General features: G+C 47.2%; 6 protein-coding genes across 12 annotated transcripts; 5 read left to right on the top strand and 1 right to left on the bottom strand.

Annotated features, from left to right (window-relative positions):
- The first annotated feature begins 552 nt into the window (after positions 1 to 552).
- On the top strand, positions 553 to 23,666 carry zgc:153675 (uncharacterized protein LOC768179 homolog). Of its 4 annotated transcripts, none has more exons than XR_005097996.1 (4): positions 553 to 878; positions 1,752 to 1,839; positions 1,976 to 2,334; positions 23,628 to 23,666. XR_005097996.1 is itself a non-coding variant. In XM_037251882.1 (3 exons), exons 1-3 carry the CDS (start codon positions 870 to 872, stop codon positions 2,260 to 2,262), a joined length of 384 nt encoding a protein of 127 aa, XP_037107777.1. In that variant the 5' UTR covers positions 553 to 869; the 3' UTR covers positions 2,263 to 3,262. The 4 variants fall into 4 exon arrangements, 1 of the variants encoding a protein (XP_037107777.1); XR_005097997.1 differs by having other exon boundaries at positions 23,620 to 23,641; XR_005097995.1 differs by having other exon boundaries at positions 23,590 to 23,634.
- Positions 3,781 to 7,878, top strand: dram2b (DNA-damage regulated autophagy modulator 2b). Of its 2 annotated transcripts, none has more exons than XM_037251878.1 (8): positions 3,781 to 3,964; positions 5,153 to 5,328; positions 5,828 to 5,895; positions 6,016 to 6,161; positions 6,362 to 6,539; positions 6,881 to 6,963; positions 7,321 to 7,413; positions 7,492 to 7,878. In XM_037251878.1, the coding sequence occupies exons 2-8, from the start codon at positions 5,198 to 5,200 to the stop codon at positions 7,612 to 7,614; spliced, it is 822 nt and encodes a 273-aa protein (XP_037107773.1). In that variant the 5' UTR covers positions 3,781 to 3,964; positions 5,153 to 5,197; the 3' UTR covers positions 7,615 to 7,878. The 2 variants fall into 2 exon arrangements, with proteins under 2 accessions (XP_037107773.1, XP_037107771.1); XM_037251876.1 differs by having other exon boundaries at positions 5,170 to 5,328.
- Positions 8,202 to 11,280, bottom strand: c5h6orf89 (chromosome 5 C6orf89 homolog). 3 transcript variants are annotated; one of them, XM_037251869.1, is made up of 8 exons: positions 11,137 to 11,280; positions 10,484 to 10,690; positions 10,152 to 10,317; positions 9,881 to 10,029; positions 9,649 to 9,806; positions 9,113 to 9,248; positions 8,911 to 9,034; positions 8,202 to 8,698 (listed from the first exon to the last, which is right to left on the bottom strand). In XM_037251869.1, the coding sequence occupies exons 2-8, from the start codon at positions 10,670 to 10,672 to the stop codon at positions 8,616 to 8,618; spliced, it is 1,005 nt and encodes a 334-aa protein (XP_037107764.1). In that variant the 5' UTR covers positions 10,673 to 10,690; positions 11,137 to 11,280; the 3' UTR covers positions 8,202 to 8,615. The 3 variants fall into 3 exon arrangements, with proteins under 3 accessions (XP_037107764.1, XP_037107763.1, XP_037107765.1); XM_037251868.1 differs by having other exon boundaries at positions 11,112 to 11,267; XM_037251870.1 differs by having other exon boundaries at positions 11,045 to 11,267.
- Positions 11,662 to 17,439, top strand: nfs1 (NFS1 cysteine desulfurase). Its single transcript, XM_037251863.1, has 14 exons — positions 11,662 to 11,782; positions 11,886 to 12,016; positions 13,105 to 13,181; positions 13,499 to 13,615; positions 13,690 to 13,773; positions 14,129 to 14,281; positions 14,614 to 14,707; positions 15,049 to 15,183; positions 15,395 to 15,552; positions 15,633 to 15,738; positions 15,800 to 15,881; positions 16,185 to 16,268; positions 16,340 to 16,429; positions 16,896 to 17,439. Exons 2-14 carry the CDS (start codon positions 11,908 to 11,910, stop codon positions 16,957 to 16,959), a joined length of 1,353 nt encoding a protein of 450 aa, XP_037107758.1. The 5' UTR covers positions 11,662 to 11,782; positions 11,886 to 11,907; the 3' UTR covers positions 16,960 to 17,439.
- Positions 18,223 to 20,821, top strand: sec13 (SEC13 homolog, nuclear pore and COPII coat complex component). Its single transcript, XM_037251871.1, has 9 exons — positions 18,223 to 18,372; positions 18,567 to 18,611; positions 18,772 to 18,887; positions 19,100 to 19,251; positions 19,530 to 19,663; positions 19,783 to 19,916; positions 20,002 to 20,122; positions 20,192 to 20,338; positions 20,438 to 20,821. The coding sequence occupies exons 1-9, from the start codon at positions 18,370 to 18,372 to the stop codon at positions 20,546 to 20,548; spliced, it is 963 nt and encodes a 320-aa protein (XP_037107766.1). The 5' UTR covers positions 18,223 to 18,369; the 3' UTR covers positions 20,549 to 20,821.
- LOC119123071 (keratin, type II cytoskeletal 8-like) lies at positions 21,300 to 25,831 on the top strand. The gene is made up of 10 exons (XM_037251865.1): positions 21,300 to 21,836; positions 23,132 to 23,340; positions 23,513 to 23,573; positions 23,845 to 23,940; positions 24,231 to 24,395; positions 24,502 to 24,627; positions 24,702 to 24,845; positions 24,968 to 25,044; positions 25,113 to 25,159; positions 25,465 to 25,831. The coding sequence occupies exons 1-10, from the start codon at positions 21,561 to 21,563 to the stop codon at positions 25,572 to 25,574; spliced, it is 1,311 nt and encodes a 436-aa protein (XP_037107760.1). The 5' UTR covers positions 21,300 to 21,560; the 3' UTR covers positions 25,575 to 25,831.
- The last annotated feature ends 317 nt before the right edge of the window (positions 25,832 to 26,148 follow it).

Consider the following 26,148-nt stretch of genomic DNA (forward strand, 5'->3'; position numbering starts at 1 on the left):
TTTACACAGCGCTGGCGATGTGCGTGCGGGATCCGGAGTTGGATCCTTCCGGAGATTAAGTTGAAATGCACCCGAGCCATTTCCTGGCTTCACAATAAAGGCAAGGAAATCTCAGGTACGATTTCAGACTCATTCACAGTTCTGGTGATGATTGGGCCTCACGTCGACTTTGAAATATGCTCGTCGGCTGATGGCTTCTCGTGGGGGTAACGCAGTTAGTACAACACAAGTAACTTGGAAACGTGAAGGTACCTTGGCATCAATCTGAGAGCGATGAGGACAACGACATATGAACGAATGACAGGACCTAGGCATTGTGATTTATTATCAAAAACGAACCTTGTGAGACAGACAATTTTGTCTTGATTTTTAGTGGGTTGAGTTTCAGCACTTTCTTTTATTTGGTACAAAATACCTGAGAAACTACCCATTTTTTCCCAAGCACAATTTACCAAGCCTCAAACAGATAAGGATTGGAATGAAGAAAACAAGGAATTCATGTGTTTTATTTTGAAAGCGCCGGCCGGAAGCTGCGTGCGTGCGTACATGCCTGCAATTACCTTAGTGTTTGTGTGCGCTGATGTGCGCGGCGCCACGTCGGCAGAAGTGCAGAAGAAGACGCAAACAAGAGGCGAAGAAGACCAAGACGACGACGAGGATCGCCGGTGCGTGCGTGGCGCCGCCCGCGAAGCAAAGCCAACCTGCGAGGAGACCAGACGCCTGCACGAGCAGCAGGGCAAAGAAGGCCGGTCGCGGCGAGCCTTCTCCACCTTGGAGCTGCTCACTCCGAGTCGTCACAGGCTGACAGACAAGCTGAGGCAAGCAGCGTCAAGTTGCTCCTGCGCCATCCAGGTGGCACAACCAGCACAATGGTCAAGGTAACGACACGCAAACTCCTCACAAACCTTCACATTGATGTCATATTCAGCTACCTCTACGCTTTTAGTGCCTTGTCCAGGTTTAGTTCTTCCAAGATCTTCAGCACCTTTCGCCCCCACTCTCTCCCATTTAGTTTTTCAACTATGTGAAAATGTTTAGAAATGTTTAAATGTGGGGAGTATAACACACAAATATAGTGCACGTTTACGCTACATGCTTTCCTCCCCCTCAAGGCCTTCAATTTTTTCCCCTAACTACAACTGTCATTTTGAGCTCGCTTATGTTGACCGTTATTCATCGTCGACGCATGATGAAATTTTGTTTTCTTTAGCTTTCTAAGTTGTAAATTTTAACCATTTGTGTGTCCTGTCGAGTTATTGCTCTCTCTCTCTCTCTCTCTCTCTCTCTCTCTCTCTCTCTCTCTCTCTCTCTCTCTCTCTCTCTCTCTCGCGTACGCACGCACGCACGCACGCGATCCTGCAGAATGTCCTGTAAAAGTATGTAGAAAAATGAACGGACGGAAAGGCTGTCCATAAATATGTCCAGCATAAAGCCAAGCGACTTTGTTATGATCAAATTTAGTAATAGATAGGAAGGTGTATTCAACAGATGTACCTAAGAATTGATCAGTTATTCATTTGGAGTCAATCGATGTGGTTAACCTGGTGCTTCGTTAGTCTTTGGAGTCGTGGCTTTCCATCCCGAACCACGTTAGCTAGAATGCGATGACTTGGCCGCCTATGTTGGCTGAGTGCAGCCACCAGTGGTGTCATCAAATTTGGCCTAAAAGGTTACAACCAGTGCTGCATAACATGTGAAATGATGATTTCAAGCATGCCCAAAAGTCATCTTGTGTTCCATATTTTCTGCAGAATGTGAATAACGTCAATGTGGAGCCTCAGCCGGGCATGACCCTGGCCTCCGATCAAACGGAGCTCGCCTGCACTGGGACTGCTGAGGGTAAGCCCCCCCACAAAATGTTGTGGTTGCCTAACCGCAGCCATATTTTTTTTACGTAGTCCTACTGAGTCAACAAGCAAAACACATTGTGCCATTTCCCCCCATCCATTGGTTGATTGGCTTTGTGTCCCGGCAGACTCGTGCAAGGAGCACGCGACGGCGCAGCCTGGCATAATGTGGCGGGTGACGGGGGGCCTCTTCAGTGTCACTAAGGGCGTGGTGGGCGCGGCTGTAGGCGGTGTGGCCTGGGTGGGCGGCAAGAGCCTGGAGATCACCAAGTCAGCCGTCGGCGCTGTGCCGGCCGCCGGCGTGGGCCTGGTGAAGGGCGGTGTGTCGGCCGTGGCGGGTGGTGTGTCCTCAGTGGGCGCCACTGTGGCCAACAAGGTGCCCTTCACCACCAAGAGAAAGGACAAGGCGGAGTGAGGCTGACCCATGAGAACTTTGGCAGAGGCTGCGCGTGCCGTCTCGTCCTTTTGAAGCCTCCAATGCCCCCCCCCCCCCCCCCCCCCCCCCCATCATCAACTTGAGTCCAGGTGTTTGGCACGGAATGGAAAGCGCGCCACACACGGGCGACCTGTGCCCATCAATCTTGAGCGAGTGCAATCCGGACTGGTCTTGACATTGCCTGCGCAATCCAATATTTTGCAATTTTTGTTTTGTCGCTTTCAACACTCGTGCTCAATTTCATGCTAAGGAAGAGCCTTGTGTTCCAAGTTCCAGCAAGGAGTATTCCCCCCCCCCAACTGGACAGGAGAGAAAGTGCCACACAAGGCAGGAGCTCACAATAAAAAGCCTATTTGGGGAGGGAACAAGTTATACTTTGGAGAGGTGGATTTTTCTCAAATTTGTATTTACGCCTATGTTTCAAGACAAAAACCATGCATTTGTTTTGTTGCAAATAAGTAAAAAAAAAAAAAACATACTATTTTTGAGGTATTCTATACCCCCCCACAAGTCATTTTTTGGGAGAAAAATGCATTGATAATTGATTTCGTAGCCTTCCCAGAAAGTAAGACCAAGTAGTAGAAGTAAACCTTACTCTCATTCCGTCGCGACATTTCTTGTCGTGTATTTTGTCTTTTCTTTTGCGGGCCTTATAGTACTCCTTTGTATACGTTTGTGTTGTGTGTTTAAAACAATCGATATGAAGCCGAACACTCGCAAGGAATAGACTATTTCCAACAGATGTTTTTGCTGTTGAAATGCTTTTTTCTGCATTAGATCGGAAAAGAAAGAAGTGCCTGCTTGGTCAGTACAAGCCAATGTGTAAGTTCAACTTGACTGACTGCTGTCTGTGGATGTTTTCTACAACATTTCAAAGTGCCAGCGCATCTCTGCCAGTGAGATGGAGTTGTTGACGATGGGAATTTGTCACTTGGATGTGTCTTTTTGATATATCAATAAAGTAGTTTGAAAATGGAAATGCAGCAAGCGTCTCATTCATTGCATTTGCTACCTTGCCGATTTGAGTTGATCAAGCCGTCTATATTGGTCACCATGGGGTAGGCACGGCGAAGGTCGTTGGTTCCGACGAGCACGAGGGAGCGGACTCCCCGCAGGGGTCGCGGCTGCGAGGCCAAGGCGAGGGACCCGGTGTTCCGACCGATGAGCGCAGCCATCCCGGTCCCAGGGAAGAAAAATATCCGATCCGAAGCAATCTGCACAGGCCGAGGTGTGGTAGAAGGCACCAGCATTGCCAAATGGAGAAAAAGAAAGAAAGAAAGAAAGACAGACAGAAAAAAGAAATAAAGGAAAGAAAAAAAGAAAGAAAGAAAGAAAGAAAGAAAAAGGGGAAAAGGAAAGAAAGTAGAAAAGGTCCATCTATCCATCCAAAACTGTCTTTGAATTTGATCGTCTTTAAAACCAATTTTTATTTTGTTCTTGAATGCACACCGTAGATCTGGGTGCTCGGTTGGCGCATGCGCGGTATGGCTGGTTTGGCAGCGCGCATGGGCAGTATTTCCTAACAACGCGGAGTGACTGAAAACGACATTGGCATTGTTTGCTTTGAAACAATCCGACAAAAAAAGTCAACCGATTAACGGTGTTCAATGAACTACGTCAAAGTCTGAGTTTGAAATGAGCTACGCCGATTGCTGCGAAAGCCTTGGCTCGCTTGAGTAATGTGAGTTTCATTTATTATTTGGTTGTTTGCCCAACTTAAAGACGGGGAAATAAGAAGTCCTGTCTGATAAAGCATCGCTCGGGCAAAGACTTGCAAAAGACGGAAGGCTGAAGTCATTGATTAGGTGATGTGCTGTCGCGCAATGTTGGCGTTAAAACAAGTTAGCCGGATCACGCTTGCTATCGCACCCGATTCAGAAGATCTGATCTGTTTTACAATAGACTTCATTTACTTTTACAGTGTTTAATGTCTCCGGAGTTTGGTTTCGTACGCAAATGCGTTGGCGTTAATTCTGTAATTGACTTCCCATGGCTGTGTCGCTTTCGATTCGCTTGCTTTCCCTCCCGATTTGTTTGCCAGTTTCATTTTTGAAGAATTTTACGATATCTTAGATTTGAGAGGGAAGTCTCATGAACACGTTTCGAAACTGCTGCCCAATAATTACTCAGTGACGTCACATACTTTATTAGCCCCACGCTTCCATCCTAATAAAACCTGTACACATTTTTCATTACCACTGTCAAAAAAGTCATCATTTAATCATATATTCATTGTTTTGGTTGTCCACTGCAGCATATTGAGAAGTGAGAACTAAACCATATTTTGATCGTGTTAATAGTCACTTCATTTATTATTATCCTTTCTGTTTGTGGTTGTATGTGCAGTACTTGATCATATTTAACAATGTTGTTCCTTTTATACTATCTCGGAGCCTTATGACAGGATTTCCAAACGTTTTGCACTGAAGGAAAGCTTATGGATGGGTCCCGCAAACATTAAACAATATTACAATATTCAAGCATAAACCAAAGTGTTGTAGAATCGAAGAGAACTTTTTCATTCATGATTTCATTATCAATAAACAAAAATGTCAGTCCATCAAGTTTCAAACAAAATCAAGTTAATCTATTTCTAATTCAAAGAAAGAGGGGTACTTCACATTGTGTTTATGACGCATCGTTTTAGCGTCTCGTATTATTTTTTTCATTTAAGGTTTAAAGTTACAAGATATGACACATTTTTTTCAGTTGAAAATTGTACACCTTTAGACTGTTTTGCTTTGGAGCTTTACAAATTTGATGACTGATTAATACAACACAATCCGAGTGAAGATGTATTCTCTCATTGGTGGGTGGCATCAATTAAATCGGTTTATGGATGATTGGCGAAAATTAAATAATATTCCAGTGTTGATTTTGTTCCAGCACACAATCGAGAGCAGAATCGGAAGTCATGTGGTGGTTCCAGCAGGGCCTCAGCTTCCTGCCGGCCCTCCTGGTGGTGTGGACGGCAGCGGCGTTCATCTTTGCCTACGTCATGGCGGTGGTCCTGAGACACGTGGACCCTCTGGTGCCCTACATCAGGTGCAAATGTGGTATTTCGGGACATAAAACGAAATAAAACGGGTGCTTGACTTTTCTTGTGTGTTTTTAAAATGAAAAAAAAATGCCCTGTGTGTTGTTACAGCTAATTAAAAGATACTTCAATACACGTGATGTGACTTGGCCTCCATGGGGCAGCATAATACAGACAGATTTCAGACTTGGATGAAGAAAATATACTGCTTGTGTTTGAATCAACGTTGATGAAAAGTTTAGAACGATCTCGTTTTGTTAGCCTGCCTCTCGTGCCGCAGCGTGTAATTCTCATTGTTTAATCTTAAATTTGTCAGGGAACTTGCCCTGGTAGTGCAGGGGGAAAAAAAAACGTTCACTTTCTGTCCAACTGCTGCTTGTTTTGACGTTTGTACCTGTAATTGAAGGTAGCCCTGGCTCTTTGTACTGTCCTGCAGATGTTGCCGTGGCGAGACTAAAAATCGTTTCTTGCCTTTCTCTTTCAAAATGTTGTTCTTGTCGTTTTCAGCGACACGGGCGCAATGGCACCTGAGAGGTGTGTGTTCGGCATCATGCTGGATGTGTCGGCCTTTTTAGGTGAGCCATAAACAAGCGTGCTTGTTTTTGAAATGTCTTCTATTTTATTGTTTCTATGTCACATGTGCGATTTTTCTTTTTCTGAATGGCATCCGCACGCCACGGTCGCGCCGGGTGCAGGCATGGCCACCGTGTACGTGCGCTACAAGCAAGTGGAGGCGCTGACGAGCGGCGCCGACAACGGCGGTGTCTACAGACTGAACCGCTGCGGGTTGCTGCTGGGACTCTTCAGCTCCTTGGGCCTGTGCGTGGTGGCCAACTTCCAGGTGAGGGGCGTCTCCGCTCCAGCTTTGCCGTGCTCTCTTGAATCTCTTTCCGAATGGAAAAGTCTTCAGAGAATCCAGCAAAACCTCAATCGTGTACTTAGGTGACGTACGAGTCGAATTGATGCTGCGATGGTCTTTTGTCATCCAAATGAGCGCGAGCGGTGTGTTTACTGAAGTTGGTCCTGTTGACGCCGTTGCAGAAGACGACGCTGTTCTGGGCTCACCTGCTGGGTGCCGTGCTGACGTTGGGCGTGGGCGCTCTGTACATCCTGGCGCAGACGCTGCTGTCGCAGCGCATGCAGCCTCGTGTGCACGCTCGGAGCCTCTTCCACGTCCGCCTCGCCCTGGCGCTCTGGACCTCCGCTAGCATCCTGGCCAGTATCCTTCCATCGTTAGAGACGCCTCGTCGGATGGATGGATGAAAAGAAAGACGGAGCATGGCTGATAAATGGTTTGATGGATGGCCGATTGTTGCTGATAGGTGGAACAAGGATGGATGCGTGGATACATTCATGGATGGATGGATGGATGGATGGATGGATGGACGGACGGACGGACGGACGGACGGACGGACGGACGGATGGATGGATGATGGACAGCCTTGACCAATTAGTACGTTTGGTATCGATTGTCGTTTTTGGCCGTTGGCGGCCGGGAGCGGTGGGATCGATTGCTGGGCCTCTTTGCTGTCGTGGCCTTCCTTAAGCTCCGCCTCTCAGTGTTTGTGTCGTCCGTCGTCATGTACAGCAGCCTGCCTGGAGTGGATGTCGCCCGCAAGCTGCACTGGAAGCCCGGAGAGACGGTGGGTGGCGTTCCCCTGAGTCTTCGTCTGACTTGCAACTTGCTCTGATACCAGCACAATCAAAACAACAACAAAGGAACCAAGCGGTTGCATTCTTTTGTACATAGCAGTCCTAAACCTAGAGTGTCCGCCCTGAGACTGAAAGGTTGTGGGTTCAAACTCCGGCCGGGTCATACCAAAGACTATAAAAATGTGTGTGTGACGACGATCATTGGGACTTTAACTAATTTGGCCATTTCCTGTTGAATTGAGGCGAGTTTAGCTTCCATTCACCTGATATGAGACGGTGCAGAAGAAGACAACAAATGTGACAGAACTTTGGCTCACCTGATTTTTTTCTTTCTTCAATGTGTCCAGGGTTACACAGCTCACATCATCAGCACGGTGTGCGAGTGGTCGCTGGCGTTGTCCTTCATCAGCTTCTTCCTGACCTTCATACGAGACTTCCAGGTATTCGCGGCCATCCTTTTGCCAGTGTTTTCTCACCGCCAGCGTTTTGCTCACCTTTCCGTGAATTCTTCCTTGAAGAAAATCAAACTCCGAGCCGAGGTGCTGATGGAATGCGACCATTTGTACGACCGGCCGGCCCGGAGCGTCCCCAACAAACCCGACAGCTCAGAGTCGTCCCCGCTGTTGCCGGGAGACACGTGACCCTGACAAGTACTAAAAACTCACACCGACACAACTTTTGCAGGCACTTTTCACTCTTTGCACCATTTCTTAGTCAGTCACGCTGACAGAAACAGAATAATTAGTTTGACCGCACTTGCAATGATGGCCGAGACTTGGCAAATAGGTCAAGCTCAGTTGCGGCTGTTCACTTTTTGACACTGAAAAGAACGCAAATATATGCAAAAATAATCTTTATGCTGTATGGAGAAAAAATAAAATACAACTACTCACTCTTTGAAGGCACGTGGGAGGTTGTCGTTCTGTGGTTAATTAGGTTTTTTAAAGTTTTTAAAAACTACTCATTTCAAATTCTATTCAATGGAGTTGTTTCATGGTTTCTGTACATATGCTAAACACACGCATGTGAATTGAATTTTGGCGAGATAAGAAACTTTGTGCAAAATGACACAAATTACAACTGACATGAACCGAACGCACAAGTTAAGCTCAACCTCTAATTTGTTTGTCAAAAATTCAGATTTAATCATGTCATCAATTATATTGTTTGCAAGATCGTGCAAGACATTTTCTGTCAATGTTTAAAGCACAAACTTGATTTAAAAAAAAAAAAGAAAAATCATATTTATGTTTTTATTCATCTTGCAGCCACGTTTTTGGTCCCATGACTTGTTGCAAAGTACAGCAACGTTTCAACACATGTAGAAAGCAGCAGACGTGTGTATGTGTCAAACGTCCAACAGTAGCAATAAATAAGACAGAAGAAACAAGATAAGCAGCTTTTTCCTCTTTTGTGCAAAATTGAACACCATCAAACAGGTCCTAGAAGGCGACAATGAAGGTGAGTCCTTCCTTCCCGCCTTTTTACAAGACTCGATTTTTCATCTTGGCGTCACGTTTTTGGCACGCCTTGTCACAGGGCTACGTTTGCAGTTGTTTGTCGCAGCGTGAGAAGGCGTCCTCAGCGGAAGGGACTGGGGCAGGCGAGCCGGCGCCACGTCGGGACATTCGCCTTCAAAGCGCTAAAAGGCAGAGCCGTCACACACGATGTTCTGTCCTTGTCCCGGGAAGAGCGCCATTTGCCAGTAGCGAGGGTCGGCGTACACTGGACATGGCAGAGGAAGACGCATGACGTGAGTGAAGCGTTGAGCAACCAAATGACTATGGCATTGGGCTGCTGACATGGCTTCAAATTAAAATTCAAAAGCTTAATGGTGTTTTTTTTTTTGTGTGCAAGCGCCCCAAAAAATATTTTCAAATGAATGGATGAAAATTCTGCGACACGGGGCTCTTCTTAATTCTGACGCTGGCCGTTACCCATGTCTCCGGGGTTGAGCCACAAGTTGAACGAGCTGCAGTGCTTTTGGCATCGCTGAATGGGAACAACTCGCAGTGTCGGAAGCCCCTCACCCACCACCAGCCAGCCCAGGACCCTCACGCCCTGACACACACACGCACACAGTAAATACGCCACAAAAACAACCTTTTAATTGGTTATAAAATTGAATTTGGTACTGGCCTGGTTGTGGATATCCGTGTTGTGTGTAACCAGGCAGCGTTGTACGACAGTACCAGCGCTGTCCAGAAGGGGGCAGAGTTCGGCCTTGGGAAAAAGCCATCGTAACACTTTCTCTCTAGTCGGGGAGCGGAACCTCCTACCAACACAACCGCAAAAAATGAACAAAAATCAATCCATACAAAAATCGATCATAAAAGTAAATCTGATGGCTGCTAAAAGAAGCCAACAGATGGCGCTGTGACCAGCTCAATGCAAGGTCATTTTAGCCAATCATAAGCCATGAGAAAGTCATTCATGGAAAAAACAAATATAAGCATTTATAACAATTACAAAAGATTTTTTTTAACTAAAACAAAGCCACTGCCTATTTGTCTTCCAAATCTCGTTGACTTCATAGAACCAACTTTTGTGAAGCAGCTTGAACATAATTTTAGTCAGTCCACCGCAAGAGATACTTTACAAATTATTAGGCAAGTGCCTCATACAAGCCGTCAGCTGCTTAGATGCCGTGTGTGTGTGTGTGTGACGCGTGCTACCATAGCAGGGTGAAATTGGCGGGCCCTTGCGGAAGGCCGGTGTTAAGGTTGTGTTTGCCGCTATCGTCATCGTCCTCCAGCAGGACAGACATGGAAGTCGAATGTGCAAGGTAGAGCTCCTCCAGTTGTCGGCGCTCAATGCTGAGCGACTCGCCGCCCTGCGGGATGCAAATGATACATAAGCCCATCGGTCCAGAATAAGGCTTTTTCTTTTTTTTTTTTAGGAGTTTACCTTCAACTGGACGAGCTGGGGCCCCCGACGCATTGTGACGGTACCGCGAAGGCTCTCTGGCACTTCCAGTACAGAGGAGATCTCGGCGCAACCTGAGCAGTTGACCAAGCTCTGTCTGGGTGAGCCCGAACTCCACCACTCGTGGAAGCCTACATGTGGACAAAAGTATTGGGACACTGCTCTTGAGGAAACAATGGCCAAATGAATCAGAAGGTCGCTTAGCTGGCGAGTGTGTGTGCATGTATGTATGTGTGTGTACGTGTTTACTTACCTTGCAAGTTGTACTTTTTCGCAATGGGCAGCGCCAGCAATCGCACGTGACTAAGCGGCGACGACCAGTTGCAGGATCCCGGGCGGGCGGTGCCCAGGTGCGGCTCGCTGTGTGGGTATGTGAACGCCAGCGCCACCAGCAGCAGAAGGCCCAGCGCAACGACCAACTACACGAAACACACACAACACACTTGAACAAAACTTTCTTTCTTTACCAAGCAGAATCGGAGGTTCCAAAGTCGGAATTTGAACATTTCAGTTTGACAGCGATTCGGGTAAATGTCGTGAGACTTTTCGGGAACTGAGCAAGATATGATACATTTAAAAGCCTACCTTGACGGTGGCCCTGAGGAGGGGGAACTGCGGGGGGTCACGTCGGGGTTCGTTGGTCTCCAGCATGCGCTTGATGAAGCGCTCGATCTCCCGCTCTGACATGCCGTAACGATAGCCGGACTGGCGCAAGATGTCGATGCTCTCCGACAGCTTGTCGTAGATGCAGGGCTCGCTCATTGTTGTTCCCATGGTGACAGCGGTCGGCTCCTATGGGGCCAACACAGATGAGACGTTGCTGCAAGTTTTTCACGATTCAAATGAGTCATCTTTAGAAAGAGAGCTTGTAGGCACATTTTAGATAGTCAGATAACCTAGGATTTAAGTTTGATTTCTCTGTGGTGTACTATTATACTGCTGTTATAAAGCACACCTTAACATAATATGTAATAAGACAATACATAAGCAAAAAAGGAAAGTTGTCTCATTACTGTGCCAAATTTCTATCTTAAACGGAGGCACAGTTAGTTACGTACAAGATGCCATCCTGTACATTATTATGACTATTCTCCTCCGTGTTTGCACTTTGGAACTAGCAGCCGAGGCTAGCTTGTGTTTACTTGCCACGTTAGTTTGTTAGCAGTGTCGATTGCGTCGCTTCTTTAACGCGACACAAAACGGACCAGCTCACCCTAAAGCCAGACAACAAATTCCACCTTAAGGAGGAGGGCGTCCTTGTCGGTGTTGTACTAATAGAAGTGTAATCGATGTTTTTTCCGCAACATTCCGCGCATGGCTACTTCCTTTAACACCTGCAGCAGGCTTGCTCTTCTTCTCCAGATTGTGCTTCGACGCTATGGGCGAGCTGTCGCCACCAGTCGGCCGCCTCTCAAATGACAAACTAGGTAAAAGGTTAAAAAGAAGCACTTCTTCTTACTTCCACTATCGAGGGTATTTCCCCCCTACCACGTTTGTTTGTTTGTTTGTTTGTTTGTTTGTTTGTTTGTTTGTTAGCAAGAGTTTAATGTTAGAGCAGAAACTTAAGTTAATTATGTCAAGTGGTGAGGGTATTTTCACTTTGAATTTGTTTATCACTCGTGAAAATTATTAATGAAATTCTTTCTGACGCATTCTACTCCTTTGTGCCATAAATTCCAGTTTTAATGAATCAGAAAAAGACAAGGTACGTTTCTTGTAAGATAAGCCAATGAGAGCACCCTAGTGGCGACTATTTCCGCAGGGTCGACCAATGAGAGCGCAGTAAACAATCGGAAACTTCCGCCTCTCGTGCATGACGTTCGTTGTAAAAAGAATGTCATAAGTAAACCTTGCTGTGAACTCGCAGTCCGGCACGCTCGTTTAGTAAGCGACTCTTACCAAACATTTCCTCAGTCGATGCAAAAGAATATTTGGGTCTGCAGGGCTACGTTTCACTGGCGGAGGTGTGTGTGGTGTCTCCCAACAGGTGAAAGTCTCCGTCCGACCCGATGCTCTCCTCGGGCAGGATCGCGTCCTCTCGCCTCTGCTGGCCGCTTCCGAGGCTCTGTCCCCGGCTGAGCTGCGAGCAGAGAGCCGCCGCCAGCACTCAACAGAAAGGTGAGGACTCGGACGCATCCACGCTGTTAGCTTAGCAGGATGCTAACGCGAAAGTGACGCAGTTTGGGACAACGACCAGCACAAACGTCAACTTGAATTGTTTTGGCAACTGACGCAGTAGAGTGCTTACCGGATTTTTTTTTATAGCAACTGGTTTTGTTTGGCGAATGTTGGAAGAGACGCCTTAAAAGAGTTTATTTATAAACCTTCACACATACGCACTCTCATATTATTCAGAACAACAACTTTGTTCGTAATTTCAGAGACTCTTAATTAGATCAAATCAGTAAACAGTATAGTCTGTGTCATGCACAAGTGAAGGATATAAAATACAGTCATGTTGATCTCATCCAATCACTAACTCATGTAAACATCACAAAATAGGACATGGCACGTCTACCTTTATAGTTGGTCGGATTCTTAACGTAAAACAAAGCGAAAGTAGGCAGTTATCGTGCTGGAATGGCTTTTTACTCTGCATAGTCACATTAAATTAACATTGCCTCTGAACAGGATCATAACGGTGTACAATAAACATAAATCAATGTCATCCATAAGGAACATGTGCGCTAAGATCATGTCATATATAAACAAAATAATAAACGATTTTTTTTTAAAATCACAAACTAATAAAGAATGATTTATGTGTCACTTTATCCTTGGTCAAATTAGGACCTGAGTCATAATGAAAGTGAAAGGAAGTAGTAATCATCTTGAATGTAATGTCCATCCATCCATTTTCTGTACCGCTTTGAACGCCGCCTTGAATGTAAAGTCACTCTGCATATTCAAATACAATCTTGATGATAAACTCAAGTCACTCCAAATGTTTGTTTTGGTTCCCCAAGCATTCCTAAATGATGAGCGTGTACCCAAAACGCTGAGCAGGAATGACTCAGCACTAGGGACCAGCCACAGACAAGCCAGTTTCCGACCCTGCGTCAGTCTGTGGCCACAATGCTGCTACTAGAAAACAGACATAACTAATATTGTGGTGTCATCAACATTTATTTATTCATTCATTCGTTGATTTATTTATTTATCTATCTATTTATTTATTTATTCATTTATTCATTCATTTTTCATAGAACTGATCAAGAAACGAGACCTGGTCCAAGATGAGCTGCGGCCTCTGTACATGGACTTCCAGGCTACCACACCCATGGTATTCGCCCTGTTAAGCGCAGCAACATTGAGATCTATTTCGGGACTCTTCCAGTCCATTCTAGGCAGTGCTTTTCAAAAAATGCATCTAGAACAAATGTCATTTTGTGTATGCCAAGAAAGGAGCTCAGTGGAAAGAAATTGCAGTCAGTGGCGCCCATGAGCGATGACTTGAGAATTCAATTGGATTGTCAATTCTAAAAAGATTTGATGCTGTATTGCCTTTGCCCGAGCAGAGAAACAGCTGAGATTTTCAGTAAAATAATAACAAAAAAAATGTTGTGACACTAAAATTGTGTCTATAACCTCGACCGGTAGGATCCTCGCGTTCTGGACGCCATGTTACCCTACCAGGTGAATTACTACGGCAACCCTCACTCCAGGACGCACGCCTACGGCTGGGAGAGCGAGACTGCCATGGAGACGGCAAGGAAGGTACCAAAAACTAAATATTCTTACCTTTTTCCAGAAATACAGCTTTTTGTCTCTCCCGCTCTATCTCGGAGCAGCAGGTAGCTGATCTGATTGGTGCCGATCCCCGAGAGATCATCTTCACTAGCGGAGCCACCGAGTCCAACAACATTGCTGTCAAGGTCCGCTTAAACTTGCTTGCAAATGTTTTTTTGGGGGGGAAAACAATATAATAAGTCTACTTTCATGGAGGCCAGAGTTGAAAGACTAAAATATTGATGCTTTGGACAGTTTTAAATTGGACAAGGTCTTAAAGATGAATTGATGACCAATTCATTTGATAGTCATCAATTCATCGACTCTATTCATCTGAATCTATGGAAATGAGCAAGGTAAGCGAATGTAGCAGCCTCCACCTCCACTCGTTGCCCGCTCCGGTCAAACATCAACAACAAAATGTCCGACGGCAGCCTAAAGATCAAATCAAAGTCATTTGACCTTCCACCTTTTGTGTTGCGTGTTGGCGGCTGCGCGTAGGGCGTGGCCCGCTTCTACCAGGGCAAAAAGCGTCACGTGATTACCACGCAGACGGAACACAAGTGCGTGTTGGACTCGTGTCGTGTTCTGGAGGCAGAGGGATTCCGCGTCACCTACTTGCCCGTGCAAAACGACGGACTGGTCGACCTCGAGGTACGAGCTACTTTAACGCCCACTGAGGGAAAGAAAAAAAGAAAGGTGATACTCATCTGAAATGTCAAACCAAATGCGGCACAGACAGTAAACTTTGGTTCTGGCCTCATTCCCTTGGAAACAAATGAATTGCAGAACACTTGATGCTTGTTCGAGAAGTGGCTTCAAATACGGCTTTGAAAATGCTGTTGAGCCCATAGCGCCCCCTACTTGGAGGAGTGTCAGTTTTGTTCAGTAATTTATTTGTCGTATTAGCTTGTATATTTTTATAATTTTGGGACGTTTGTCAAACCTGCCACGGACGAGAGCGTTTGTTTTCATTTTTGTTTCAGCTGCTGGAGGCGTCGATGACTCCTGATACGTCTCTGGTGTCCATCATGACAGTCAACAACGAGATCGGAGTCTTACAGCCCGTTAAGGAGATCGGTAACCGTAGCAACCGCACCTCTGTGACCCCGCGGTCGATTCACGTTGGCTGAATGTTGGACGTTTTGCTCTGATCGACCGATCCGAAAATGGAGGGCGAGGCACAAAATGTCAAAAGAGACAAGTCCCATTTTGAATCGACATATGCCGCCAGTGCTGATTCTGCAGACCCTACGGCAACACAATGATGCTGAAATGTGATTGGGCAACAAGTCCAACATGCACAGACAGACATCTAGTGGAAGCTTTACAGCCAAGAGAACCACAGCCAAATCAAAAGAAGTTTGTCTTCTCCGCTTGTTGACCTTTGCCTTTTGTCGTCTGCGGCGGCTTGTGCTCAGGGCGTCTTTGCCGCTCCAAGGGCGTGTTCTTCCACACGGACGCCGCGCAGGCTGCCGGCAAAGTTCCCCTCGACGTCTCGGACGACAACATCAATCTCATGTCCATCAGCGGCCACAAAATCTACGGACCCAAGGGTAAGCGTTCAAGAGTCACAGTGCCGCATTGATACTCTCCACAGCAGCGGTTCTCAAAATTTTACACCAACTTAATTAAAAAAGGAAGAAAAAAAAAAAAAGTTTTTCTAGGTAGAACACTGTAATGACCAACATTCAAGTATAGTAATGTGGGGGGGGGGGAAAAAGACAAATTGTATTGGTAAAGTTATGAGATGCTCTTGTGTGTCAGGTGTGGGCGCGCTGTACGTGCAACGGCGGCCGCGGGTGCGCCTGGAGCCCCTGCAGAACGGCGGTGGCCAGGAGAGGGGTCTGCGCTCAGGAACTGTGCCCACCCCACTGACTGTCGGCTTGGGGGCCGCCTGCAGCATCGCGCAGCAGGAGATGGAGGTCAGTCCGCCCGCCGGCCGGCATGGATACACTCTTGTGCTGTGTGTAGCTTTTTGTGTCTTGACGTGCGTGCATTGTAGTATGACCACCAAAGAGTGTCCGTGCTGGCAAAGCGTCTGATCCAGACGGTCACATCTCAGCTCCCTGACGTGATTTTGAACGGACATCCACAACATCGCTACGCAGGTAGAGTGAAACGTCGCCACCTTAGCCTCACACACTGACGCGTGTCACATCACTGTGTTAGGGTGCGTCAACTTATCGTTTGCCTACGTGGAGGGAGAAAGTCTACTGATGGCTCTCAAGGACATCGCACTGTCTTCTGGCAGGTGAGCCCCACCACCTACGTCATCTCAAATTCATTCACCGCCGGACGCATTTTGACATTAAAGACCCGCTTTTTTGTTTTCTGACAATCGCAGCACCCAAACTGCCAAAACAAAGCTTGTTAAAAAAGAATTCAATCAAGCAGAGCAGTGATATTGACTGATAAAGGGCTGACTCTGTGCTAATTGCTCGATATGTATTTGGGATCACACACTGATCCCAAAGTTACTTCTAAGCATGACCTGGCGTTGATGTTTCACGCCACAAACATTTGTCACTCAACACGCGTTTGTTTGCTTGTGCAGCGCGTGTACGTCGGCCTCTCTGGAGCCGTCATACGTCCTCCGGGCCATCGGAGCCGAGGAAGATCTCGCCCACTCCTCCATCAGGTAAACCGGTGGCATCGAGCTACTCATCTAAAAAAATACCTGCTTGACAAACGTGCGTGCGTGTTGAATAGGTTTGGGATCGGTCGCTTCACCACCGAGGAGGAGGTAGACTACACGGCCCGAAAATGCATCAAACACGTTCAAAGACTACGAGAGATGAGGTGGGACGTTAAGTAAATCTACAAGGGTTTCTTACACCTAACGACAAAACAATAATAATAATTCTGTGGCTTTCACTCATTTTGAAATTCCCAGAGATAACGTGTCATTTGAACATTATTTTAGTTTAAACATTTTCACTTGTCTTTCAATGCAATGGATGTCAGCACTTTTTATGCCAAGAGAAAAGGTGACATCTCCGATATATATTCCGAATCTCATTTTAACACTGACCTGTCATACACAAACATGTTAATCACCACTGCTGGTAAAACATAAACGAACTGTAAGGATAAATTGAGCACACTTACCAGTTAAACAAGGTGATGGTGATTTGGGTGGAATGTGATGGCTCATCCTGTGTATATTTATTGTATGGAGCGAGTGTTTGGGTTTCCCCCTAAAAGCTAAAGAAAAAGCAAAACCAGTAGTGTACGCCACGTCCCAATATATATTTTTTCCCCCTAGTCCTCTGTGGGAGATGGTGCAGGACGGCATTGACCTGAAGAGCATCAAGTGGACTCAGCACTAACCTGGATGCCCCTCTTTGTTCACTTCCCGGTTGACAGCCAATTCAGGGGGATCCCTTGCATCAGATTTGATTATATTGTTTTTCCTCTTTCCATTGCCGCACTCAAAACACGCACAAATGTCCTTTGGCGGCCCAAAGTGTCTTCTTTGCTGCTGCCCTCTGCAACAAAGTTGGAGTGAGTTAAATTCTCTATTATGAATACCAAAATACATTTTCATTATTGGCTTGAGGGAGCCACCAGTGTTAACAACAGCAATAGTAAACGTGTATGTTTTCGTAGAAATGAACTTTTCGTTCAGTAGTGTCCATGTCTTCTCGTCACTTAGCCTGGTACAGTATTCACCAAGCATCATGTCACTTCATCTGCGTCTTTGGTAGCACAGCTCACAGATTATACAATCCGCTTCAAGAAAGAAATATGTTTCCTCGTTCAAAGCTATACAATACGATTCAATAAAGGAAACGTCTCATCGTTCAAAACTGTTTCTTTCCTGCCGAATTTGTATTCCCAAAGGTGGTCATATTTACGCCCTTTTGATTGATGACGATTCAAGGAAGTGAATGTTCTTCGCCTTCACACGTTAGTGCTATTCCACCCACTTTTTTGACGCTTAACTACTTCCACATAATTCATCCGATTAACCTCAGTCTACTTTTCACGTATTCCAAATATTCGTGCCAAGCGTGCGTAAATATTTTCATTCCAAACATTTACGTTTTTTTGGGGGGGTTTTCCCCTTCTAATTGCTATGTTTTTTTGACCGATTAAACCTGTTTCTACTTTTAATTGTTCATCTTATGTCTACTTATTCCAAAACTTCCCACTTACCAGAAATTAAAAATTTTCCATTTTAAAATTCACACCAACTTTTACAAATTTGCCTTTTCCCCTTCTAATTTCTACATTTTCTGACCGATTCAACCTGTTCCAACTTTCAACAACATTCTGTAGCATTCCCCAAGTTTTTATTAAGCTTCTTCGCCGTAACACGCAATTTCTACAGAAATTGCAAATTCTACTTCTAATTGGGTTTTGTATTTGTGTGTTTTCCATCGTTGCCGGAACCTTTCCTTGTGTACCATGTTGCCAGCCGAGGACAAAGTTTGAAACATTCTTTTACGTGGGATTGCAGCACAAATTGAAGTTCTAAAACTATTTACCTCAGACAATGTACAACTTTTCTCTTATGGAATGACGTGAAACCAGCGGAGCTAGACATATATGAAAAGAAACCAACGTAACTATTACAAATGCTACGTGTTCCTGTCGGAGGATTTATCGTCACCACAGGCGGAAGTGGCGTCCCAGCCAGTTGCCACGTCGGGATTGTAATAAAATTCGCTTACCTGTTTCTCTCTTTTTTTAAACATCTAAACAATTTCTGGAGCCCCTCTCACTAGTCTGTAATCATGGTGAGTATGTTAAATTTTATTTGAAACTCAGATAAATCATCGTATTTCATATGATTGTGTTTTCAGCAATATACTCGCAGGTTAGCGCATTAGCATAGCGCTCATGTGAAATGTGGACAAGCGCATCAAAACGTCAAACTTGTCATTTCTGCAAGAATGCAGGGAACGTTTGTGGTTTTTGTTGTCGTTTTCAGGTTTCGGTCATTAACACCGTGGACACCTCACACGAGGACATGATCGTGAGTACTGTCATTTGTTCTGTGTGTGTGATTGCTTGGCATTTTATTGACCCAAAGTTTAAACAATGACTGGGGCATATACACCATTCATTAAAATATTTGCTTTAGTTCTCCTGATCTTGGACCAGCTTTGAAACTTTTTTTTATCAATTTATTGCAGCATGACGCTCAGATGGATTACTATGGCACCCGCCTGGCAACCTGCTCCTCGGACCGTACCCTCAAGATCTTTGACGTCCGCAACGGCGGCCAGATCCTTGTCGCTGATCTGCGAGGGTGAGCGAGTTTTAGAGCGTGGAGAGTTCCTGCACTATATACCGTGGTTCATAATTCACTACATCACAAAACATCAAATTTGTTAAACGATTGCTTTTTTTTTTTTTCTTTACTGAGAGGCCAAGTCTGAATGTCGAGTTGGGCGCCTTCGGTGCCATGCAATAAACACATGCAGTCATTGAAGGAACTTGCATTTTGTGTGGCTCCCTCAGGCACGAGGGTCCGGTGTGGCAGGTGGCGTGGGCTCACCCCATGTTCGGCAACATCCTGGCCTCCTGCTCCTACGACCGAAAAGTCGTCGTGTGGAAGGAGGAGAACGGCGCCTGGGACAAGATGTACGAATACACGGGACACGAGTCGTCAGGTGTGTGCCGGAACGTTGCGAGACGTCACCTTCTTGCCGTGAACCGTCCCCACTTTCACACCGTTTACACAGTGCAGCAACACCTTCCTGCGGGTTGTGTGAAAGGGGCCTTGGGAAAGGACTTTGGATGAACCACTGTCCGGGTTAGGGAATCCCCTTTCTAGCGACTTGGTTATCCCGTGACATGCTGTTCATGCTGAATAACAAGAACTAGACGAGGGCGGGAACATGACATGTTACTCTTGTTTGTGTTTTTTGTTGTTGTTTTTGTCATGCAGTGAACTCTGTGTGTTGGGGTCCCCATGAGTTTGGTCTGATTCTGGCGTGCGGCAGCTCTGACGGCGCCATCTCCCTGCTCACCTTCACGGGAGAGCAGCAGTGGGACATCAAGAAGATCAACAACGCGCATACGGTCAGCGGCGCCCAAAGGGCTCATCCGATCCGTCACCTTCTACCTTGTTGCTGGCTTATATATTTGTGCGTGTCGGCAAGCCGCCTGATTTGCAGGTTTGTGTCGTTTGTGTGCGTCAGATCGGCTGCAACGCGGTCAGCTGGGCCCCAGCTGTGGCGCCGGGCAGCCTGATCGAGCAACCGTCGGGACAGAAGCCCAACTACCTTAAACGCTTTGTGTCCGGAGGCTGCGACAACCTCGTCAAACTCTGGAAGTAAGGCGCGCTCCCACCGGGCCATGCTGACGCTCAGCTAGCCAAATGTCCGCCTGACCGACGCGTCTGACTGGCCGCGACGCAGGGAGGAGGACGGCCAGTGGAAGGAGGACCAGAAGCTGGAGGCCCACAGCGATTGGGTGAGAGACGTGGGCTGGGCGCCTTCCATCGGACTCCCCACCAGCACCATCGCCAGCTGCTCGCAGGTTAGGCCGCTGCCGCCGCATGGCCGCTACCGATTTGCAACTTTTCGTGACGTTTGGCCGCCGTTGCAGGACGGCCGCGTCTACATCTGGATGTGCGACGACCCCGCCGGCAACACCTGGACGGCTAAACTGCTGCACAAGTTCAACGACGTCGTCTGGCACGTCAGCTGGTCCATCACGGGCAACATCCTGGCCGTGTCTGGAGGAGACAACAAAGTACGCAAAGTCGTCATCTTCTAGCCACACGTGTTTTGTTTGTTTGTTTTTGTGTGTGTGCGCGCGCTAATGCATGTGTAATTGTGCGCGTGTGCATAGGTGACGTTGTGGAAGGAGTCGTTGGACGGTCAGTGGTCGTGTATCAGCGACGTCAGCAAAGGCCAGGGAACCGTGTCGGCTATCGCAGACACCCAGCAGGCGGAGCAGTGACACGCGCACGCACGCACGCATTCATTTTGTCCAAATGCTTGTTCTCGTGTACAGATGAGGGACGTTTTGTTTTTGAAATCAAAGTGTTGGCCAAATGAGGACTCTTCTTGTGCGTCCTGCCTGTCATGCTCATGAACATTCCGGCTCCCTCAAAATGGTCATCGCGTGATTGGCTCATCAAGTCTGACTGACCCAGCAATCAGGAACAGCGAGCACACCCGTTCCCTGCTTGTATGTAATTTGTTAATTAAAAAAAGGAAAAGTGAATATGAATGCAAGCTTTGTGTCATTTTGCTCGCGTGTTGCTGCTGCCCCCTTATCTTCCTCTTCACCCTTATCGTCTTTCTCCTCCCCTGCTCCTCCATCTGCCTTCTGTCCTCATTTCCCTTCTTTTTCTCCTCTTCACTGTTGCCTCTTGATGCGCCTCGTCATCATCTTCGTCCTCGTCATCATGGTCTTCCTCCTCCCGCTGCTCCTTCCCTTCTGCTGCTGCTCTTGTCTCGCCGCAACTAAACTTCCTGTGCTCCCAATACCTTTTTGTTCATTCTTCTCCTTCCATTTCTCTCTCTCTCTCTCTCTCTCTCTCTCTCTCTCTCTCTCTCTCTCTCTCTCTCTCTCTCTCTCTCTCTCTCTCTCTCTCTCTCTCTCTCTCTCTCTCTCTCTCTCTCTCTCTCTCTCTCTCTCTCTCTCTCTCTCTCTCCCATGTTCTTGCTCACTCCTCTTGTCCTCCACTTCTTTTTCTTGCCCCTCTTCCTTCTCCCTCCTCTTTGGTCTCGCTCATCTTTCTCCTTCTCTCTCAACTCCCTTTCATCTTGCTCCTCTTTCCCCTCCTTGCCTGCTCGTCTCTCTCATTCTCATTCTCTTCCACATCTTTGAGCTCGTTTTCCCCCTTTTCGTCCTCTCTTGTGGTCATTTTGCTCCTCCTGCCGCCCCTCCCCCAGCGGCGTCGACCTTTAAAAGCAGGCCAACACCTGAGCGTGCGCATACATCGCCCATCCGCCTCTTCCTCACCATGAGCCTGAGCCGCAGCAAAAGGATCAGCTCGGGCGCCTCGGTGCGCCGCTCCAACGGCTTTGGGTCCCCCACGGCCGGCTTGAGCGGCGTCTCGCTGGGCGGGGGCAGCAATGGCGCCCACCTGCAGGGCGCTGCGCTTTCCTCGCTGTCGGTCAACAAGAGTCTGCTGGCCCCCCTCAACCTGGAGATTGACCCCAGCCACTCCATGAGCCGAGCCCACGAGAAGGAGCAGATCAAAAGCCTCAACAACCGCTTTGCCTCCTTCATTGACAAGGTGACTGACGCCAGCAAGATTTCATTTTCAACAAAACGGTTCTTATTGCGTCATTTGACTCATTGTAGCAGTATGAGCTTCTATTTGGAGAGCCGTACCTCCGTTGTGAGGTGCCCAGTTTTAAGTCGAGTCAAGCTTTTAAAGCTGGACCCCAAGCAACTGTCCCTCAACCTCAAGAAGACCGAAACCAAGGCTTTGCAGAGGGAAGAAGCAAGGACATGACCGCATCGATTGCCTGACTCTAGCTCCTCGCCATCTGGGTTTGAAGCTGGAGTAAAATAGGCAAACGTTCACGGCAAGGAGTGAGACTCGGAAAGATAAACTAGCAGAGATTGAAGCCACTAAACAACCCATACAGGCCAAAACAAAGCAAATCGAGCAGAAAAAAAATGAAAGTGCAGTTGCTAATGAAAGCGCGCAAACAAGACTCAGGTAGCTTTTGTGCTAATGCATGACATGGATACCCTGGGTGGTGTTTTCTCACGGCGTCGGTGGTGCGTTGACACAATGCCGCCATTGTTGCCTCCTAGCGGCACAGATACATTTCAGAGCAATTGACCTCCAATTTTCATCCCACACTCCAGATCACAATAATTCCCAGAAAATAAATGTTTATCCATGCTGTTCTCACACAGCGTTAGTTTCGGCTAGCTCACAATAAAAGCTGCATAAAAGTGACAATGAAATGATCAATTAATTGTGTTTGTTCAAGAGACACGATAGCTTCCTTAACTAAGTGTCACATTAGATTATCAAAATAAGTAGCTCTTCAATTTGACTCGAACAATGTTTGCCTAACCTGGGAACATTTACAATGTGATCTTAGAGCCTCACATGCTAGCTCAAAATGAATTGCAGCTGCCAAACTGGTTGCATAAATATCCTTTTGTCCTCATGAAGAGATGTCAAATAAAAGTACAGTCCATTGGACTACAACGGAAACCCTTTGAAAACAATGCGTCGCGTAGAAAGCAACAGTGACAACATTTCAACGGGTTATCGAAACCGTCGTTGGCAGGACATTGAAGCTTCCGTCCCACTTCACTAGTTGGTAACCTGATAAAAGCACTCCGCTCTCGTTTTGCGATTGACAGAGTCGCCTTTGTGTCTGAGGAAGTTTGTGTATGTGTGTGTGTGTGTGTAATAGTAGCCAGGACACTGGAACCGTGCCCACTTGAAGCTGGAATCCCAGCCACCGTTTGAGCTGACTTCTTTTGATCACCACAGCAAACCTTTGGGCCAACAAATCAACAGGAAATGTGATGTTGATTTTTCCTGCTGCTGCATTGTTGCAGGTGTGCTTCCTGGAGCAGCAAAACAAGATGCTGGAGACCAAGCTGGAGCTGCTTCAGGGCCAGGGGGCGTCCCGCTCCAATGTGGAGCCGCTGTTTGAGGTCTACATGGCGGGCCTGAGGCGCCAGATGGACCTGGTCAACAACGACAAGAGCAAACTGGACGGAGAGCTGAGGAACATGCAGGGCCTGGTGGAGGACTACAAGCACAAGTCAGCACAGCTTTGATAACTTGACGCACGCATGACTTCATAGTTGCTTTCCTGTGCTTGTTTAGTCGTCTTCCCATACGTGACTCGCTGGGGGGAATTTGAATGTCAAGAAAGGTGCATGGCTGATTGCGTTTTATTCTTACTACTTCAAGTTCATCTGCTCTTTGTGTAGATACGAGGACGAGATCAACAAGAGGAACAACCTGGAGAATGACTTTGTCCTCCTGAAGAAGGTCTTTCAAACACACGCACACACACACACACACACACACACACACACACACACACACACACACACACACACACACGCTGTACATCATCGTAAGGCGTTTGAGGGGGGCCTGCTCATTGTACACACATGCAACCCGAGCTGGACGGTATCATCCGAGTTGGCCTTGGAAAAATGACGCCTGAGGCAAATGAAAAAATCTCTCTTTACACTGGAAAGTTGAGCCGAGCTCCAGAGAATTGTAAGAAATCCAAAAACGTGTTTGGTGTGCGCAGGATGTGGACTCGGCCTACATGGTGAAGGCCGACCTGGAAGACAAAGTGGGCGCTTTGAGCGATGAAATCAACTTCCTGCGCACCATCTACGAGGAGGTACCACACTAAATTCCTTGGGAAGATAACTTCACTGGTTCTTCTATATCAAACAATTTGTTTGATATAGAAGAACAAGTGAAGTAATTGAAAAGGAAAAACAAGATGAACTTAGGACAACAACTCCTTGGGAAGATCTTTGATGTTAGACGATGGGACAAAGTTGTGTACGAAATGCGGACGTCGGGGTCACTGAGCACTCCGAGCTGTTTTTGAGCTTGCTGCAAATGGATTCAGGAAAATGCCACTTTGTTGTTGCGTGCGACTTGACGTTTGAATGTCGTCGGCAGGAGCTGCGCGAGCTGCAGGCCAGCATCAGGGACACGTCGGTGGTGGTGCAGATGGACAACAGCCGCAGCCTGAACATGGAGAAGATCGTGGCCGAGGTCAAAGCTCAGTACGAGGAGATCGCTGCTCGCAGCCGAGAAGAGGCCGAGGCCTGGTACAAGAGCAAAGTACGTCTTTGCCTAGCGCAAGCGGGTCAGGTCGGCTGTGTGTTCTTGGCACCCTTTGGACACCAACGCATTCGAGGTGTCTGTCCCTAACTGCGCTTGCGGTCAGTTCGACCAGATGTCGGTGCAGGCATGCCGGTTCGGAGACGAGCTCCGCGTGGTCAAGGGGGAAGTGGGCGAAGTCAACCGCCTCATCGGCCGCCTGCAGAGCGAGATGGAGGCTGTCAAAGCGCAGGTGCGGCTGAATTTATGCCCGACCCATCCGTATGGGAACAGTGGCTGTGGTAGCGAGTGTGGAATGCTTTTCAGCGTGGCAGCCTGGAGAGCCAGCTGGCTGAGGCCGAGGACCGCGGGGAGATGGCGGTGAAAGAGGCCAAAGGTCGCACCCGGGACCTAGAGGACGCCCTGCAGAGGGCCAAGCAGGATATGGCCCGCCACCTCAGAGAATACCAGGTACCGTTAACGTCGTTGAGCTTGGACTGATCTTTCAGGACGCACTCGATCTCGTGTTCTGTGCTGAAGCTCCTCGAAGTAAGAGTTGAAACCTAGCGTCGTTTTTGCCTCATTTGCGGCAGGACCTGATGAACCTGAAGCTGGCTCTGGACATTGAGATTGCCACCTACAGGAAGCTGCTGGAAGGGGAGGAGGACAGGTGAGGGAGGGGACGGCAAATGGGCGTCTCCCCGGCTTTTGCCTTCCTGACGTTTGCTGCCTTTGCAGATTGGGTCAGCAGTCAGTGCTCAGCATCCAGGCCATCAGCAACTACAGTAAGTCAGCTTCTTTTCTGCTATTTCCTTGCTTGTCTGACCACCGCAACTACCTTGAAAAGCTAACTTAGTTATGTCACTGATGACTTGATTCTAAAAGTAACTATCAGATTACAAGTTACTTTATGAGTTACTTTCAGCAGATGCCAAACAGGCTTGACACAAAAGATCGTGTGTGTATATATATATATATACATGTATATATACACACATGCATGCATGGATTCAAATCAAAGCATGGCGGCGGGTGTTGAGCAAGTGGTCTTTTTGCCTCGTCTTTGTCAAATGCGCGGTTTCCCGGGCAGGCAGCAGAAGTTCCAACGGTCACTACCAGGGCGCCAGTGGTTCTTCGCCTCCCAAGCTGCTCATCAAGACCACCGAGACCCGAGACCACAGCAGATACAGTACACGCTAGACGAGCATCCGCCGCTCTTTCTTTCATCGCTCGCCTAGCAATTCGTCGTGATCACAAATATAACTGGGCCATTTTTTGTTTGGGGTGTAACTTTAATATTGCCCTTGATTGTTCTGCTAAAATCTCAGTAATATGGAATTAGTAGTTAGATGTCTTGAAGGCTTGCAGATAATCTTATTTGCATTATCTTATATATACTTCTACAATAATTCAGTGTCTGTTGCTATATAATAAAACAGCACAGTGCATTTTTGAACCATCGTCGTGCAAAGGGTCTTCATTAAGACAAAAGTATTGTTCCGCTGCTTTCTCTGAAGTGCGGCGGCCGGGCTCTGGCGAGATCAGGGCAGGTGGATACACCTACCACTGGTCTGGTCGACCCGACGGTCAGCACAAGGAGGGTGTGGCCATTGCGGTGGCCGACCGGGTGGCTTCGAAGATAAAAGAGGTCACGTCGGTCTCGGAGCGTATTAAGCGACTACGGCTCGCACACTCGTTGGGCGTCGTATTGTTTGTCGCGGTGTACGCTCCCACCGGGACGAGTGAGCTGTCTGCGAAAGAAGACTTCTACGCT

This window comes from Syngnathus acus, chromosome 5 (assembly GCF_901709675.1).
Source record: "Syngnathus acus chromosome 5, fSynAcu1.2, whole genome shotgun sequence".
Classification (NCBI taxonomy): Eukaryota; Metazoa; Chordata; class Actinopteri; order Syngnathiformes; family Syngnathidae; genus Syngnathus; species Syngnathus acus.

Coding starts and splice junctions, on each gene's coding strand:
- zgc:153675 (XM_037251882.1), top strand. Junction 1,840..1,975: donor CTGCACTGGGACTGCTGAGG/GTAAGCCCCCCC, acceptor GTGTCCCGGCAG/ACTCGTGCAAGGAGCACGCG.
- dram2b (XM_037251878.1), top strand. CDS start 5,198: ATGTGGTGGTTCCAGCAGGGCCTCAGCTTCCTGCCGGCCCTCCTGGTG. Junction 6,540..6,880: donor CTCCGCTAGCATCCTGGCCA/GTATCCTTCCAT, acceptor TCCGCCTCTCAG/TGTTTGTGTCGTCCGTCGTC. Junction 7,414..7,491: donor CCTTCATACGAGACTTCCAG/GTATTCGCGGCC, acceptor TCTTCCTTGAAG/AAAATCAAACTCCGAGCCGA.
- c5h6orf89 (XM_037251869.1), bottom strand. CDS start 10,672: ATGGGAACAACAATGAGCGAGCCCTGCATCTACGACAAGCTGTCGGAG. Junction 10,030..10,151: donor GAAAAAGTACAACTTGCAAG/GTAAGTAAACAC, acceptor GTCCACATGTAG/GCTTCCACGAGTGGTGGAGT. Junction 9,035..9,112: donor ACACGGATATCCACAACCAG/GCCAGTACCAAA, acceptor TGTGTGTGTCAG/GGCGTGAGGGTCCTGGGCTG.
- nfs1 (XM_037251863.1), top strand. CDS start 11,908: ATGCTCTCCTCGGGCAGGATCGCGTCCTCTCGCCTCTGCTGGCCGCTT. Junction 13,774..14,128: donor CCAACAACATTGCTGTCAAG/GTCCGCTTAAAC, acceptor GGCTGCGCGTAG/GGCGTGGCCCGCTTCTACCA. Junction 15,184..15,394: donor CAAAATCTACGGACCCAAGG/GTAAGCGTTCAA, acceptor CTTGTGTGTCAG/GTGTGGGCGCGCTGTACGTG.
- sec13 (XM_037251871.1), top strand. Junction 18,612..18,771: donor CCTCACACGAGGACATGATC/GTGAGTACTGTC, acceptor AATTTATTGCAG/CATGACGCTCAGATGGATTA. Junction 19,252..19,529: donor CACGGGACACGAGTCGTCAG/GTGTGTGCCGGA, acceptor TTTGTCATGCAG/TGAACTCTGTGTGTTGGGGT.
- LOC119123071 (XM_037251865.1), top strand. CDS start 21,561: ATGAGCCTGAGCCGCAGCAAAAGGATCAGCTCGGGCGCCTCGGTGCGC. Junction 23,574..23,844: donor ACTTTGTCCTCCTGAAGAAG/GTCTTTCAAACA, acceptor TGGTGTGCGCAG/GATGTGGACTCGGCCTACAT. Junction 23,941..24,230: donor TGCGCACCATCTACGAGGAG/GTACCACACTAA, acceptor TGTCGTCGGCAG/GAGCTGCGCGAGCTGCAGGC.